We start from the raw sequence: 16,871 nt of genomic DNA, 5'->3' as shown, positions 1-16,871 counted from the left end.
TTTTTAAGTTATTGTGTCCACCGGTTTTAAAGTCGTGGTCTTAAAGACTATTTATCTTAAATTAGTTTTCGAAGTGTAAACAAAACAACTTAAAGTAATTTAAAAAATATATTTTTTTAAAGCCCTATGTAACTTCTTAATTTAAGCTGCAAGCTTCAACAGAAAGTACCTTTTCCCAACGAAAATAAAGAAGCCACTTGAAGTATTTTGGTTTTAAATTATGTTCAATTTATTGATTTCATTTCACGTCTTAATTACTTGCACTTTCGTCAATCAATCGTATGTATATAGAAACTTCTTACTTATTTTCATCAATTTTCCTTTTGACATTTTGTGTTGCGACAGATTCGAAGAAAAACCAATGGATAAAGAATGTGGATCCGCGGATGCGTGTAGAATAGCATTTACCTTCAACTTTTACTCTCCGGATGCCGCACTCTTTGTGTGTTGTAGTGGTTGCATTAATCGTTTTTGTTTTTGTTTTGTTTTTAATTAAAATCTACCAAAGTCTTAAAGCCTAAATACCAATATGTACCGTAGTTGTACTGTGGCTATACTTGCGATCCGTCCAGATCGGAGATGGCTGGGTTGTGTGGTGGTCTTTTGTGGAGTTGCTCGTTCACTTTTCGTTTTTTGGGGAGGGGGGATAGATATAGGACGAATTTTTTTTTTTTTGAGTCAAACTAAGGAATCTGTGGACCTTTCTTTGTGGGCAAAAAAACAGACACATTTGGCCCCAACGCTGTGGCTATGTTATATATCTCTCTATATATATATATATATATATATATCTGTGTGTAGGTGTGTAGTCCGGATTGGGGCTGCTCCTAAAGATCCTCATCTAATGGCGATCCCTGGAGTCGGAGCGGCTGCGACGATCCCGCGAGAAGCTGCGGCTGCGTGTCCTGGAGCGGCGGGGTGAGCGTGATCTGCAAAGAAATGGGTGGCGTTGGGGAAAGCATATTGGGCACGACACACAGACAGGGTATAGAGAGAGAGAGAGAGAGAGAGAGAAAGAGGAGAGAAAGAGAGAAAATACAAATTAAATAGATTTTGCACTAACAAGTAACTTAACTAGACGTGTAGTAAGATAACAATTCCTTAAGATACGTAAAGTTGATAGAGTGGTCTCGATCAAACAACACACAACTTGGGCTGATGGATCTGGTGGATCGGATACGGATCGGAGAGCTGATTTTGGAGCTTTAATTTGAGCTGAGCTGAGCGGAGCGGAGCTGAGAGCGGAGAGCTGGCTGTATTCTGGTAATTTTTTTTTTTTTTTTGGTGGCTGAAGGTGCTTGAAGGTGGTGGAGATATAGCTGATATATTTTTTGTTTCAGTTTCTTTTTTTTTTTTTGGCCCCATTTTACGAAAGCGTTGGTGTGACATTTACATAAAGTAATTGGTGGTGGTTGGTTGGATTGGTTGGCTGATTGGTTTGTTGGTAGGTTGCTTAGTTGGTTGATGAGCAGAGCAGACTGAGAAGACTGTTGTTGTAGTTGTTGTTGAATTGTAGTAGTAGTAGTAGGTTCTTGTTGTTGAATTGTTGTAGTTTGGGCTGTTGATACGATACGATTCTGAGCTGATTGACTGTGACTAGGGTGGCTGTGTTGTGTTTAATTTTTTTTTTTTTTTTTTTGGTGTGTGTTGTTGAGGTGGAGATATATATTGGTGAATCATTCTATTCTGTTGCAGCAGCCGAAGAACGTAGGTCGTATGAAGAAGCAGTTGGTGGGGAAGCATCAGTTAGCAGCAAGAGAGGATCAGGTGGTGGTTGTGGTTTGGTGGTGGTGGCGGTGCTGCTCCTACCATCCGCGCTGTGGAGAGGCGAGCTTGAAGAAGACCCTGCCCTGCTGATGCTGCTGGTGTGCTTGGTCGATTGATCGATTGGTGGTGGGGTCGTTTGGTTGGTTAACTTTTGGTTGGTCTGACTTTGAGTTCGGGTTGATCGGATCAATGCATAAACACAGTAAACACGGTATATATACACAGAGAGCAGACAGTTAGCGCGAACAACATTATCTCAGTAGATGGTTAGAGTACAAGAACGAAAGATAAAAAAACATTAGCAGAAACCATAATTAGAAATATAACAAACGGATTTTGTTAGAGACGTTACGTTTCTCGTTTCGGTTCGAAGGAGAGTGTTGGTTGGTGGCTGCCAAAGGTTTCATACTTGCTGCGATTGAAGGAATTAGCGTGAAGCAGCCTCAATCTTGTTTGATTGCAAGGGAAAGGTGCAACTACTGAGTGGTGGAGCCAACAAAAGATCTACGCAGGGCTTGTCACCCCTTGAGATACTTTTGCTGACTAGCTGCCAGATGTTGTAGTAGAAGTAGTAGAAGCTGTTGTTGTTGCAGTTGGTCTTTGTAGCTGTAGCTTGTTGCTGATGCTGTAGCTGCACTGAAGATGACGGATGATGAGGTGGTGGGTGGTTGGTTGGTTTGTTGGGGACGAAGGAAGCAGGCTGAAGACAACCGCACAACGTGGAGGCGTAGGAAGTTGACTTTCTGAAGCGTTGCTGGACTGGTGAGTGTGTATATATATAAATATATATGCATAGATACATATTGGAGTTAGATTCTTGATGGAGTTGCTCTGTTGCCGCCGATGCTGCCCGGTTCGCTGTGGTTCTTGGTGATTAGTGTGGTTAATGGCAGAGTGTGTGTGTTCGTGGTGTAGTCAGAAGATGCTGTCAACTAACAGACTAGAAATGATGTGAAACTGTTTGCACTGTGGGGCATACGATCACGTTTGTTAACCAAACCAGGACTCTTTTTAAAAATTGCTAGTCTAAGTTACATGAAAGATGTTTGATAAAATTACAAAATTTAACATTTTAGACTACAGAGTACACCATTTCTGCTAATTTAAATTTAAAATCAACGATTAATTTTCTATGCAACAACAGCACTAAACTTTTGATTCTGAATCCTTTTCAGCATATTAATGAAACTTTAATTATACAAAAACAAATGTAAGTACTCTATTCATTCGAAAAAAAAAACCATCAAAGTTCCCTCGTCTCTAAGTTATTAATAAATGCAATATGAAATGATCGTTTGCCCTGTAGTGGGATGTAGTTGGGTGGCTGTGGGTGTGCTTGGGCTGGTCTTGGGTGCATTATTCTTATAGCTGCGCAGCCGGAGACGTTGCTGATGATGCATTTTCTATATTTTTTGGCCTGGGTCGAGCTGAAGCTGAACAGGTGGTGGTGGAGGGGGTGTAGTGTTGCAGTCGTTCGGTTTTTTTCTGGTTCTCGGTTCTGTGGTCAGCGGAATATATCGAATTTGTTGAATTTCAGACTAGGGCCGCACAACAAATTATTGCATGGTGGTGTGGTTGTGGTGGTGGCTGTTGTTGTTGGTGAAATGTGTGTAATAGGAGGAGCAGGAGCTGCTGTTGTACTAGTTGTTGTTGTTCTTGTAGTAGCTGTTGTTGTTCTTATTGTTGTTGTTGTTGTTCTTGTTGAAGGAAGAGGAGTAGTAGAAGTTCTAGTAGTAGTAGCTGTTGCTGTTCTTTTCTTTGTTGTTCTTTTAATTATTATTATTATTTTTATTGATGTTGTTGTTGTAGTAGTTCTTGTTGTGCTTGTTGTAGTAGAAGAAGAAGACTTTATCCTGCAAAATGATTGTGAGACCACATTAAAATTGGCTCCAAGCGTTCGATTTACTTTGTTTTTACTATGATTTTTTTTTATATTTTGTAAATATATAAAAATATATTATATTTTTTTGTATATTTTTTTTTTTTTACTAAAAAACAACAAACAAAACGTTTTCTCTAGGTAAAAGCTATACTCTTTGAACTTGAAACTATGGACCTCGGGGTGCAATATAATGAGCAATGAAATGGGGTAGTAATAATATCTAGATTTCCCATAAAAAAAGACAAGCTAGAAAATCGATTGATTAGCAAAAACAACCAGGACTGTTTGCCAAGGAGGACGCCACTGTGTGGTTGGCGCGCGCCGCGCGGTGCTTTAGGACTGTTTTTACGGACGCCACTGTGTGTGTTTATGTGTGGCTTACAGTGGTGTCCCCACTAAATGGGAGAGTGTGTAATTTGGCTGGCCCCCGCTTTTGTATGTATACGCAAATCGATTTTTCACATGCATACATACACACACACGACACAGATCATCAAATATATATATTATATATATATATCTATGTGTTTCTGCATATTTTCTTGCATATAATGGCCAAAATTATGATGTTTCATAATCGAGAGGGGGTTTGGGTTGGGTTGGTTTGGTTTGGTTTGGATGGGGGATTGTTCATATGTATGTGGATTTGCCATTTGCTGTACTCACCTATAGCGACCGCCGCCATCGCCAGCCCGTGTACCGCCTCCAGAGCCGCCTCCGCCGCCGCCACGCCCCTCGCCAGCCCGAGTACCGCCTCCGCCGCCACCGCCGCGACCTTCTCGCGATCGCCCAGAGGACATCTCAACGCGGATGCGGGTGCCACAGCAGCGGGTGCCATCCAGGCCGCGGGTTGCGTCCTCCGCATCGCGACGATCCTCGAACTCGACGAAGGCGAAGCCGGGCGGATTGCGGGCCACCCAGACGTTGCGCAAGGGTCCGTATTTGCTGAAGGCGTTCTCAATCTCGTATTTGGAGGCCGAGGAGCCCAGGTTGCCCACGTACACTTTGCAGGCCAAATCCCATTCCCGGTAGCGTGGCATTATGCTCGCTGTGTGTGTGTGTGTGTGTGTGTGTGTGCTCCTTCTAATATGTAAATCCTTGCCCAATGGCTTTCTCTGTGGGTTTTCCACTTATTTTCAGGGTTTTCCTGCTGGTTTTAATCGGATTTTATCGCTTTTTTACGCAGCAAACACACCCAAAAGCAGGACGAGAAAAAATGTTTGTGGTGAAAAAAAAGATGGCGTGCCTTGCAGTGTTGCAAATGGCTGCGGTGAATTATGGCTTCAATAAACGGTCATGCTGAAAACAGTCAGGTGGCTGACACGGCTATGTGAGCAAAGACACCTACCTGACGTTTGAGTGACAGCCTATCGATGTTATCGTTGTCTTGCCACCTCTATTCTATTATTTAATATAGGCACATTATTATTGCTCTTTGCTTTCGTTTGAAGAAACTTGAATCAAATATTGCCGCACAAGATGGCCAAGAGCCCGGAAAACATAGCGCTGGATCAGCTGGACAAGGACCAAATGAAGACGGTGAGTGGGTTGGGCGTGGAGGTTTCATATACCACAAAAGACCGGCTCTGCCAAGTGATGCAATGTGGTTTTTATTTAATATTGCTATATTCTTCTATTTTTCAGTTTTCCGACTTCCTGATGTCCTATAATAAGCTGTCCGAGATGTGCTTCACAGATTGTGTGCGCGACTTTACGTCGCGTGATGTCAAGGATTCCGAGGTGAGTCAAAATGAGGCAAACCGCGATCCCAACTTCAATAACCCATCCATTTTGCAGGAGAAATGCTCGCTAAACTGCATGGAGAAGTACCTGAAGATGAACCAGCGCGTCTCGCAGCGCTTCCAGGAGTTCCAGGTCATCGCCAACGAAAACGCCCTGGCCATGGCCCAAAAGACTGGCAAACTATAGGTGTTTTAGTTGTTATTATCAATCTTAACTAGTTTAGACAACTGAGATGATGCATTTTTCCTGCATTTGTCAAAATAGCTGAGTAAAGAAACGAGTTGACGGTACCCCGACGATTATTATATACTATTCGACTTTATTGCTGATTTGATTGGTGTGATTGATTACGGTCTAGAGATCTTGTTTGAAAAAGACACAAGTGTGGATCATCGGATCATCAGTTGCGGATCAGTTCGAACTGAGTTAAAGGACCTATCTTTTTTTTTAGCACTTCAGCCTCATGACATGTTAATGATAGAATCGGGCGCCGCAGCTGCTTACGTGCTAGATGTGCCTATAACTACGTTTAAGTCACGTTAAGACAGAGCCGTAGGCGTAGATGCTCCGTGCCGGATGTGCAGCGTGTACTCCGGTATCCGGTCCTCGGAGCCTGACTACGGCAATCTCTAAACTAGGTCTAATGCATAGAGGCCATCGCCTGTGGCCTTCTACTCAATACTTAGGGCTACACACGGTTCGCCAATGCGTGGTTCTCGTTTTCCGGCTGGGTGCTCAGTCGGCTCAATGACTCGTAGTGGCGGCCTCCGACGGAAAGCCCTCCGCCTCGGTGATCAGGGCGTACTCCAGAATCACACGGCCCTCCTTGTACCTGGGGAATGGAATAGGGAATTAGTGAGGATTCTCGTTTGATAAGGCCGCCAGTCGCAAAAGCCATGTGAACAATAATTCTCTTCCTAAACTCTTAGTACTTTAACTTTTTAACTAAAACGTTAACCCTTCGGATGATTTAAATTTCTATATTGTAGTTTTCATCAAATGATTCTAACAAATCTTCAACATTTGGTTTTTTTTAACCGTCATCAAACACTTCGATGCGGTTCACAATGTTTTTTGTATGTCCCTCAATAGGTATAGATATATTCTGTAGTTCCATTAAAAAATACTGGCTGAAATGCATACAAATGTGTCCTTGGTTAAACTAAGCATGTACGGCTTCTAGACTCTGTTTCCTGCAGATCCCATTATGTTTTTTAAGGGATCTTATATTGGAGATCCTTAATACGGACACGTTACAGATGCAATGTAGACCAAAATATTGGAGATCATTAGTGAGAGAAGCGGTGCTGCCAAAGATAACTGATTCAATAATGAAGGACAAAGTCCTAATGCAAAAGTAGCTCGAAATATTGGAGATAATTAGTAAGAGAGTCGTAGCTGCTGGAGAAAACTGACCAATATGACTAACTATGAGCAACTACTTTAACATCACTATCTGAACCTCAAGATCCGTGATCTGCAAGGACATTTTAAGCTATTGACGATAAAAACGGCGAACGACAAGTTCTAATCTGATGCCTGAATTTCTAGAATCCCTGACTTCGGATTTCCCGCCTGCTTTTACCCACTTTTGGGACTCCTCGGTGGCGAACTCGTACATCCAGCCCAGTTTGGCGCCGCAGTTCTTGCACATGACGTCGCGCACCATGTGGCGTCCCGTGAGCATGACCCGTTCCTGGATGTTGCTGAAGGTCAGGTTGACCACTCGCTTGAACAGATAGGCGCGTCCTGTGGAGATGGCAAGGTGTTAATGTTGCATAACCAGAGTTGGGGTGGTGGACTCACCTGTTGCGCCCGTGAATCGGGTGCTGATCAGTTGGCTGCGGTTGGTCAGGTTCGTGTGGCACTGGGCGCAATTGAAGAGTTTCAGGCCGCCGAGGTGTTCCAGAAATATGCGTCCCATAGTGCCTCCTCTCTCTCTCTCGCTCTTCTAGTCTCGCCCCGTCTCACTCGCTCTCTCTGGTGCGTGCGTTTGCGTGTGTGTGTGTGTGTGTGCTGGTGTTCCTTTGTTCCTATTAAATGCGGGGAATAATACGGGTATTACTCCGATTACTTCCTGGCCTTGTAATACTCCTTATCAATATCTGCGATGCGCTTTTGTTTGGAACTCCACCACTAATTGCGTCCCACTTGCACAACCCAGGAATGACAACAACAACGCAGTACCTTACTCAGCTGTTTGGTGTTGTTTCCACCAGGAGAACCCTCGTCACGGGTTCGCGGGCACTTTCCCTAGGCTCCTGCGCACTTGCAATCGGATATAGGCTGGATATATATCCACGATTTGGGTCTAGAACAGAGCTAATGCGACGCTTGCACAAAAAAACAACAAAACACTGTGGAATGCTTTCTAGGGTTGTCGCCGTGTTCTGCGCTATCGATGCAAGACTATCGAAAGTGAGTGGGCTCAGGGATGGCACATAGGACACTTGCAATTAAAAATTTATTAAATTGCTTTATATGCTATCTATTTTGCTTAATTGCATTTAAGTCATCTTGTTATATATTTTTACTTACTTAATTTGTAATTTATTCTTTTAATTGGTTGTTTTGCAACAAACTGTTTGCTTCCTAAAACATAAATTTTTTAGTTATGACATTATTTGATTTCTGTAAAAATATCGAAACATTTAAAATACATATTCTTAACAGAAAAACAATCCAAATAGGTACCCGCGATATAATAGTTTTCAAATGATTTGCCCGCGACTGTTCAACTATCGATAACACATTTGAGCCAGCCCTGGTCAGCCCAGCTGTGCGCTACACGTGATAGTTGTTATTGTTGTTGTTGCTGTTGCGTGTGTCCGAATTGCCTTTCAAAAGTCAAATCAAAATAACAAAATTCGAAAAACCATGTGTATACCTTTATAAACTCACCCCAGGACCCGAAAAGTACATCCCGTTTTTGGACACCGTTGACATTATGGCTGGCCCGCCGGCGGAGGGCATGTAAATATTGAAAAACCACCGGAACGAAGAGAAGAACACAACACAACCCCCTAGAAGATTGAGAAATCCCCAGCCGGACAGCAATGCAATCCCTGCGCAGCTGCCCGGCCCGTGGCCTAATCCTCTCCAGGGCCATTCGCGATCAGCGCAGCCTGCGGATGAGTTGGCCACGGAGAAGCGGCACAGCCGGAGGAGCCGGTGGAGCAGCACCCAGTGGCGGGACCACCACCACCACCACCGTTGGCCTTGGAGCGCTCCAGAAGCTGCGGGAATGGCATGCAAATGCCTTCAGCAGCCGTTTCCTGCTCTTCACCAACGTGGGCATCTCCCTGACCCTCAGCTGTGTGGGCGACATCCTCGAACAGCATCTGGAGATCTATTGCGGCGAAATCGAACGCTTCGAGTCCACCCGGACCGCCCACATGGCAACCAGCGGTGTGACGGTGGGCGTGATCTGTCACTATTGGTACAAGATGCTGGACAAACGACTACCCGGTCGCAGTATGCGCGTGGTGGCGAAAAAGATCGTGCTCGACCAGCTGATCTGCTCGCCCATCTACATTACGGCCTTCTTCGTCACCCTGGGCCTGCTGGAGCGGAAGGATAAGCACGAAGTGTGGGAGGAGATCAAGGAGAAGGCCTGGAAGCTGTACGCTGCCGAATGGACGGTGTGGCCGGTGGCGCAGTTTGTGAACTTCTATTGGATCCCCACCCATTACCGCATCTTCTACGACAACATCATCAGTCTGGGCTACGACGTGCTGACCTCGAAGGTCAAGCACAAACAGTCGCATTCGCACCTCAAGAAGGTTCCCTAACCCTGCGCCAGCCTCTGCCTCTCCTCCTTTCCTTGTAACTATTTATTATCAAAGCGAAAACCTTGTAAATACAGACGAGACCGTGTACAGAGACCAAGCAAGTGTGCATTATGTTATTCATGCGGTTACATTACATATTGGCTTTCGGTTGGAATTTTGATCACTGGCAACCTGTTGAAAGTCTTGGCCACAACTGACCAACAAGTAATGATGATCTTGAGCGAGGAAGAAACTCAGAAAAGGAAGCCCGTGCCGGTGACGCACATCTAGCTGGTCGGAGGTGATAAGATTCCCTCTAGCAACAGTCGTGCTAACAAACAGGCGATGCGGTGTGATGCGATGAGATTGGAGGTGCTGCCAGGCCTACCTCTAGAGTTTTTTTCACCTGATAAGCTCTGCTTAGCAGCCGCCTTAAAAATAATTTACAGAAATAATAACCATTGCAATGATAAGGGGCTAGGGAACGCATCATTAGAAAATCTATAGCTATAAATATAGATGGACACGTGAGGGTTTCTATGCTATAACTGAACTCACGAATTTCCAATTCTGCTGATTTGACTTTCAAAGATTCTAAGTGAAATTAATTAGAGGTGCTTCGAGGAGGTAAAAGATTACACATGGCGAAAAAATTTTAAAATATCAAATAAAATAAATAATGAAAAAGCTTTTATAGTTTGTTATTTATTATTTAGTATCCTAATAAATTTCTGTGCGCTGGATAACATTATCTTATATTTTTTTAATGTAACTACTACATCTAAAACAATCTTATCAAGTCCTAAAAATATTTTGGCAACACGTCATCCAGTCTCCAGCACCTTCGTTTGCACGACTGTCATCTATGTACTATAAAAAGTGTTTCTTCCTCATATCCATTTATGAAATGAGCAGCTGCCAGACGTTATCTGCTTGAGTTCGCTTTTTATTTCAAGAGCGTTTAATTAGAATCGTGCTTGACATTGATAATGAAAGTTGCCAAATAAAAAAGAGACTCAATTCAATGCCATGTGGATGGCAACGAAATCGAGTTTCTTTTGAAAAAAACCATAAAAATTCCAAGTTTTTTGTCTTTGCCTCGCATTGATTTCTATGTATTTCGTTTGAAATTTATTTGAATTTAGTTTTTGCTTAATTTTTTGCATAAATGTATTTGTGTCTGATCTTGCGAATCAGAAAACAAGACCAGTTGGGACCATTTCGAACCAGTTTTTTGGCTGAGAAGATTAGTTCTCGATTTCGTCTCGCTATCTAGCAACCTAATCTTGTTTGTTTGGGGCCGCTTTGTGCAAAAAATTGTAATCGAATCCGCTTGGAATATATAATTTCATTTATAATGAGAGTTTGCTTGCCGTTATCTCAACGAACATTTAAATAAACATTCATAACATTTAAAGAAAACCTTTTCTTTTTGAAATTTTCTAAATATAATAATGCTTAACGTATAGGTGTTATATTCTAGCTAAATATTTGAGAAGTTCACACATGTTCAGGCATACTGGGCGTATACTTGATGAGTAAACCATGGTTATCATCCTAGTAAATGAGAATCAAAACCGGTTGGTTCAACCACATTCTGAAGACTTCTTTGGTTTCACTTGTCATCTGTCCCAATTTCTTTTTGGATCATATCTGCTGACGCACTGCGTCATCTGTCATGCATAAATGCGTGAGATAAGCTACTGCCTTTGCTCAGAGCTCGCGGATTGGTCGGAATTCAGGGCTCGTCCGGTTGTTATTCTCGCCATAATGATAAAAATACGAATATACAGATGCAGAATATAAATACACAGAAAGAAATATTGATATTTACTAACATATGTGCAGAAAGTTCACAAAACATAAAAAGTTCAATATTATATATTTTTTTTAAAAAAAACTTTCAAATGTTTCAAATTTTTAAAAATTTTATTCAAATTTTTAAATTCTTTTAAATATATAAATTTTTAACTGATCTTAAAAGGAACATTATGAAGTTGGGCATCCTTAGAGATTTCAAACCACTTTAAAATGCGTCTGAAAGTATGCTGTACAAAATATAACTTCATCTTCCTGCTTCGTAGTGTAATTTGCAACACCTTTTTTAAAATTTTTCAACACTGGATATTTTTTGATCTAAAATAATCTTAATTCTTGCTGTGTATGGCTATATTGCATGCTGGTTATATAACAAAAGCCAAGAGCGGCAAGTGGAGAGCAGCACACGCGCAGCCAGACTGCGAAAAGTTTTGTAAAAGAGCTCAAAGAGTCGCGTCGGGCAAAGAGCGTGATTATATATACAAGCAAGTATACAAATTTACGCAACTGGTGAACAGGTGCCCCTACCACTACCCGTACTCTAGCCCCTGGAGATCTCGATGGCGGTGCTTCGGCGTCTATGTATAGCATTCAAATTGGACACTAGTGTCCCACGATCCCACGATCCGACGGTTTGACGGATTGATCGACTGACTCTGCTAGCTGGCAAATTTTTTTGTGGTGCCTTGGTGTTCGTTTTTCTGTGGGTTCGGGTTTTTTTTACATATTTTATTTTTTTTTTTGTGGTATAATTCGAGTGCCGGGCAGCCACGCGCAAGTAATATTGTTACTCCGGCAAAATGGTGGGCGTGTGTGTGTAACTTTTTAGCATACATTTTGATGGCGGGAGATTTTCTGAAGTAGAATGATGAACTAAATGGTTCTTACTATACTAAGATCATTTAAGTAGAAGTGAAAAGCATCGAAGAATTTCTCATTGAAGTTTAAGATGCTGTTCATAGTAATAGTAGGCTATAGAACAACATATCACTATTTAACATGTTTTCTTTAAAATAAAACTTTTTAAAAAAATTATCGAAGGGATGCTCAAAAGTAGGCTATGTATGCATAAAAGAAAATACAAATATTATTTGTATTTTATTAAATTTAAAATTCAAACTTAAACAATATGTTCCAACGATTTATCATATCAGTAGTCTGGCAAAATATTAGTTTTTTTTTTAAATTTACTACTGCATCTACTACTTCTTTTACTACTTCTACTACTACTTCTACTTCTACTACTACTACTACTACTACTACTACTACTAATTCTACTACTACTACTATTGCAACTTCTACTAAAAATAATAAATAAAAAACATAAGATATTATATTTCTTAGTTAATGTACGAATATATATATTATATTTATTATGAATTAGTCATCATTTCGGTTAATTTGCCCTATACTCCCTTTTAATACCCTAGAAGTCTCAGATGCCGGCAACAAAAGTCGGCCAAAAACTAAAAGCCTTATAGCAGATAGCACACCTACAAACAGACCCGTATATTTGAGCATAAAAACAAATATTGGTATGTATACTTCTGGCAAATTCTTGGTGTTCCTTTTAGACTTTTAGACTTGGAGAGCAACACGTGCCGCCAACTTGCCCATAAATATCATCCAATAACATAAATATCACCCAATGGAACTTACTCCTTTTCGGGGCTTGTTTCAAGCACGCGACTTAGTCACGAGTTGAGCCCCAAAGAGTGATCGTTAAAAAGATCGTAAAAAGTTAAGATTGTGGCGGTATTATTGTTATTATTATTGTTTTTATCTACCTCTTCTATAATATAGTTATTTATTTTTTTGGTAGCCGTCCCCAACCTTGAAAACGGGTAAGCAATATTTTCGGGGGGGTATGCATTAGCAAAAAAGAAATGAAATCAATTATAGAGATAGTCGGGGCAGCTGGTAAACAGCAGAAACTCAGTTTTTTTCCCCGAATCGCAACTCTTCGTTTTGTTTGCACTGCGCTATTTTTGAATGCCAAAGATCGACAGTGAAAATTCTAATGGGGCCTGGGACCTTGAGCGGTAAAAAATCTTTTCGAAGATGCGGACAAGAAAATAAAGAAAGCCCGCGTAAGCAGATAAATCTCTTGCCTACGCCCACGATATTTGAGCATCATAAATATTGGAATACATGTGTATGTGCTTTCTTAAAAATGTGTTTTGACCGAAAAGTGAAAGGAAAAAGTATTAAGGGATTTTTTTCCAGATCTGTGGATTTTTAAGGATTTCAAGAAATTAATTGAATTACAAATTACTTTTAAGGCAGCTAAAAATGTTTTTTAATAAAAGTTTTAAGAGCAAACTACTTAAGAGTTTAATAGTTATAAGCAAGATCTTAACTTAATGGTAACCATAACCGTTGACGATAACCATAATAACAATAATTTTATTTTATATCAAGGAAAGACTAAATTATCCCGCTTAACCAAAGGCATACAAAGTAACCAAGTAGTTTAAGGGATTATTTGATATCACATAACAAACCCCATAAGAGCGTATTAAGAACATCTAAATTCAACACATTTGTATGGTAAAGACAAATAACTGCCTAATAAACGTCGGAATAAATTCGCAATCCATAACAGCCGGTCTCAGAGAAAAGCAAATAAATCACAGAAATCGCCTGAGCAAAATTACCGCCGCTTGACATCCGTATTCATATCCGAAGATGACTTGCGAATCCGTAATCACAGCGGATGACTAAATGCCTTATCACTGTTGTTTTGCCCGTGAATGATTATTCGGGGGATGGGACAGTAGTGGGTATTATCTGTGTGGCGATAAAACCGCATTCATCAACCTAACTAACCGATCACGATCATGTGCTCCTGTAGCTGCTCCCTTAACCGTATGTACCTATGTATATCTTTTCCTGGTATTTGGTGGTACGGCTTGAAGGGTTTCTATTCTTATGACAGTCAAAGCCCCGGAAACGTGTATCTTGTGATCGTACGAGGGAGTGGCAGTTAGAGGAGCAGCGAGGTGATAACTGATAACTTAAAGAACTGCTCAGAGTTATTTTTTCGGGGGGCGTGCCAGACCCTGACGTCAATGGATCGATAAGCCCCCCTAGAGATATGATTACCCTGCCAGAGAAGCTTACAAAAAACTCTGAAGACCATCTGTTTGTGTTCTACTGCAAATACAATTTTTGATAAAGGTTCTGTCTTTGAAAACTTAACATGACCGCAATTAAAAATTTTTTCTGTGAGTCTTTGACATTCCATTTGGGATAATAACAGAAATGTAAGTCCTTTGGAGTTGCCTATAATTATACCCGTTACTCGTAGAGTAAAAGGGTATACTAGATTCGTCGGAAAGTATGTAACAGGCAGAAGGAAGCGTTTCCGACCCCATAAAGTATATATATTCTTGATCAGGATCACTAGCCGAGTCGATCTAGCCATGTCCGTCTGTCCGTCTGTCCGTCTGTCCGTCTGTCCGTCTGACCGTCTGTCCGTCTGTCTGTCCGGATGAACGCTGAGATCTCGGAAACTATGAGAGCTAAGCTATTGAGATTTGGCGTACAGATTCCTGAGCTTCTTACGCAGCGCAAGTTTGTTTCAGTAGACTGCCACGCCCACTCTAACGCCCACAAACCGCCCAAAACTGTAACTCCTACAGTTTTGATGCTAGATAGAAAATTTTAACTGAAATGTATTGTTCTCAACAATACCTATCGATTGACCTAAAAAAAAGTTTGCCACGCCCACTTAAACGCCCACAAACCGCGAAAACCTGTGACGCCCACAATTTGCATGCTAGATAAGAAATTTTAACTGAAATGTATTGGTGTCGTCAATACCTATCGATTGATCCAAAAATAAATTTTCCACGCCCACTCTAACGCCCATAACGCTTAAATCTGTCTACCGCCGGTAGGTGGCGCATTTTAATCTCGCTTTGCTGCTTGCAAATCTCCATTTCCCTTTGAGTAACGGGTATCTGATAGTCGAGGTACTCGACTATAGCGTTCTTCCTTGTTTTATAATATAATGTTAATATTTTATATATAATTTTACTTGGTACAGTCTTGTTTTCTTTTACATACAAATCATTTTGATTTTTTATTTAAGAACATTTTATTTTAAACAGTACAAAATATAAGTATGTTTTAAAATTAAATTCAAAACTTTGTTCTACACAGAGAAACCATTGATAAGATATGATTTGAGAGAACTTTGATGCTTATGATGATTTAGTAAATTAAATAGAATTTCCATGCAAATATCAAATTTAACCCTATTTTTTCTTCTATAAAATGTTATAAACTACAGAAGTATTATATAGTTAAATAACAAACCCCTAATTATTTGGTTTTGTATGATGTCTTAGATGTCTAATTGTCATAATAACATTAACAAATTGAAAATTATAATGATTGGAAGAAGTTTGAGCTTATAGGATGTGAAATTCTTCGCTGAAATCCTCAAGACTTGGATATTAAGTCTTGTATAACAGGCGGCCGATTGGAACTGCGCCGTTGTCAGTGAACCCTGAGAGCCCTTTAGTCCCCGGGTATTTTGTGTTTTGAATTTGTGAATTGAATTTAAGCGACGCGTGATCGATTTCGATTCAATTGCAATTGCAATTACCTCGACACAGTTGGGCGCGATTAAAGCGACTGAGAGCTCTGATTTGACGTCACCGGTGGTCCGCCCCTGGCCCCCGAAGGCTCCCTTTTTGCGAGTGCGTAATTTTTGCCACTGATGTACAGTGGGATAAATACAGCGATGCGACACAGGTCGAAAATATTTACGAAATATCTAAGGGAACAAGTGCCACAAGAAAACAAGGGGCTCGAATGACGCGGTCGTCGGCCGTCAAGGTAACGAAAACAATTTCTCGCAGAAAGGCATCAAAACAATAACAATAACAGAATGATTGTAACGCCAACGATGAAAACAAATCGACCCAAGCCCGGCAAAAATAAAGGTGACCAACGGGTTAAGGCGATCATATTGCGTATACGCCGCTTGGTACGCGATCAATAACGATACATACACCTAACTGCAAGTTAATAGTTGTAAAGGGTCTATGCAATATTATAATTATTTTATTATATAATAACTCTTTATTTCTATCATCCAATATTTGGTTTTATAATATTACTGTAACTTTAATTTAAAACTTTTAATACAAAATTGACTAAAATTGTATATATTTTAGTACGTTTTCAAAGGGATTTTGTACAATATTTCATTTTAAATATTTAATCCATAATATATACTAATTATACTGATTTTTTACAATCTTTAATTTTTTATATTTAACCCATAACATATACTAATAGTTTGAAATTGCTATGAAACTATATAGTTTTCCTAGCTTGCAGATACTATTATTTTGCACATAGCTGTGTGTATCTGTGCATCTGTGTTTGTATCTGTATCTGTGAATGTACGAAAAGTGGGCCCGTTTCAGCGAGCGGGCCTCCAAAACACTCACACACAGAGAGCGAGATACGGGACACACCCCTTCATCTCACAGATACAAAAACCCACACTCGTTTGTATTTCTTAAAGCGTCCTTGATCGTTCACAAAAACAATGTAATGGGGTTCAATGACTTTTGCTCTCGTTTTACAGGTCAGATAATTATAATGTAACAAACCGATTGGGAAGTGATTTCCAAGAGAACCCACCCAAAACCAAAAACAACTATTTTTCTCTCAGTGAAGGCAAGTTGCCTTGTTTGTTACTTGGTTTTCGCTGGAAATCGTTTTTTTTTATCAACTTGTTTTTCTTTTTACCAGATTCTGCTGTTGTTGTTGACCACTCTCAAAAATCAGTCGCATATAAGTTGGGTTTGTTATTCTAAAGTTGTAATTATCATGCCATATAAAGCAGTGGATTCGGTATTCAAAAAAAA

At 40.5% G+C, this 16,871-nt stretch overlaps 4 protein-coding genes across 6 annotated transcripts; 2 read left to right on the top strand and 2 right to left on the bottom strand.

Moving 5' to 3' along the window:
* Window positions 1-205: 205 nt before the first annotated feature.
* Window positions 206-4,888, bottom strand: Rbp1-like. Of its 2 annotated transcripts, none has more exons than XM_036821213.3 (2): window positions 4,316-4,884; window positions 206-929 (listed from the first exon to the last, which is right to left on the bottom strand). In XM_036821213.3, exons 1-2 carry the CDS (start codon window positions 4,687-4,689, stop codon window positions 842-844), a joined length of 462 nt encoding a protein of 153 aa, XP_036677108.1. In that variant the 5' UTR covers window positions 4,690-4,884; the 3' UTR covers window positions 206-841. The 2 variants fall into 2 exon arrangements, with proteins under 2 accessions (XP_036677108.1, XP_036677107.1); XM_036821212.3 differs by lacking the exon at window positions 206-929 and adding an exon at window positions 2,913-3,620 and having other exon boundaries at window positions 4,316-4,888.
* Window positions 4,889-5,029: 141 nt separating this feature from the next.
* On the top strand, window positions 5,030-5,697 carry Tim9a (translocase of inner membrane 9). The gene is made up of 3 exons (XM_017068666.3): window positions 5,030-5,188; window positions 5,294-5,389; window positions 5,447-5,697. The coding sequence occupies exons 1-3, from the start codon at window positions 5,129-5,131 to the stop codon at window positions 5,576-5,578; spliced, it is 288 nt and encodes a 95-aa protein (XP_016924155.1). The 5' UTR covers window positions 5,030-5,128; the 3' UTR covers window positions 5,579-5,697.
* On the bottom strand, window positions 5,692-7,775 carry Ype (yippee zinc finger protein). 2 transcript variants are annotated; one of them, XM_017068665.4, is made up of 4 exons: window positions 7,585-7,775; window positions 7,199-7,425; window positions 6,982-7,141; window positions 5,692-6,224 (listed from the first exon to the last, which is right to left on the bottom strand). In XM_017068665.4, the coding sequence occupies exons 2-4, from the start codon at window positions 7,314-7,316 to the stop codon at window positions 6,137-6,139; spliced, it is 366 nt and encodes a 121-aa protein (XP_016924154.1). In that variant the 5' UTR covers window positions 7,317-7,425; window positions 7,585-7,775; the 3' UTR covers window positions 5,692-6,136. The 2 variants fall into 2 exon arrangements, with proteins under 2 accessions (XP_016924154.1, XP_016924153.1); XM_017068664.4 differs by having other exon boundaries at window positions 7,580-7,773.
* Window positions 7,776-8,188: 413 nt separating this feature from the next.
* On the top strand, window positions 8,189-9,280 carry LOC108005169 (mpv17-like protein 2). The gene has a single exon (XM_017068344.3). The coding sequence runs from the start codon at window positions 8,449-8,451 to the stop codon at window positions 9,181-9,183; it is 735 nt and encodes a 244-aa protein (XP_016923833.2). The 5' UTR covers window positions 8,189-8,448; the 3' UTR covers window positions 9,184-9,280.
* The last annotated feature ends 7,591 nt before the right edge of the window (window positions 9,281-16,871 follow it).

Source organism: Drosophila suzukii, chromosome X (assembly GCF_043229965.1).
Source record: "Drosophila suzukii chromosome X, CBGP_Dsuzu_IsoJpt1.0, whole genome shotgun sequence".
In the NCBI taxonomy this organism is placed as follows: Eukaryota; Metazoa; Arthropoda; class Insecta; order Diptera; family Drosophilidae; genus Drosophila; species Drosophila suzukii.
The sequence above is the reverse complement of the archived record's forward strand: the minus strand, read 5'-3'. Positions and strand labels throughout refer to the sequence as shown.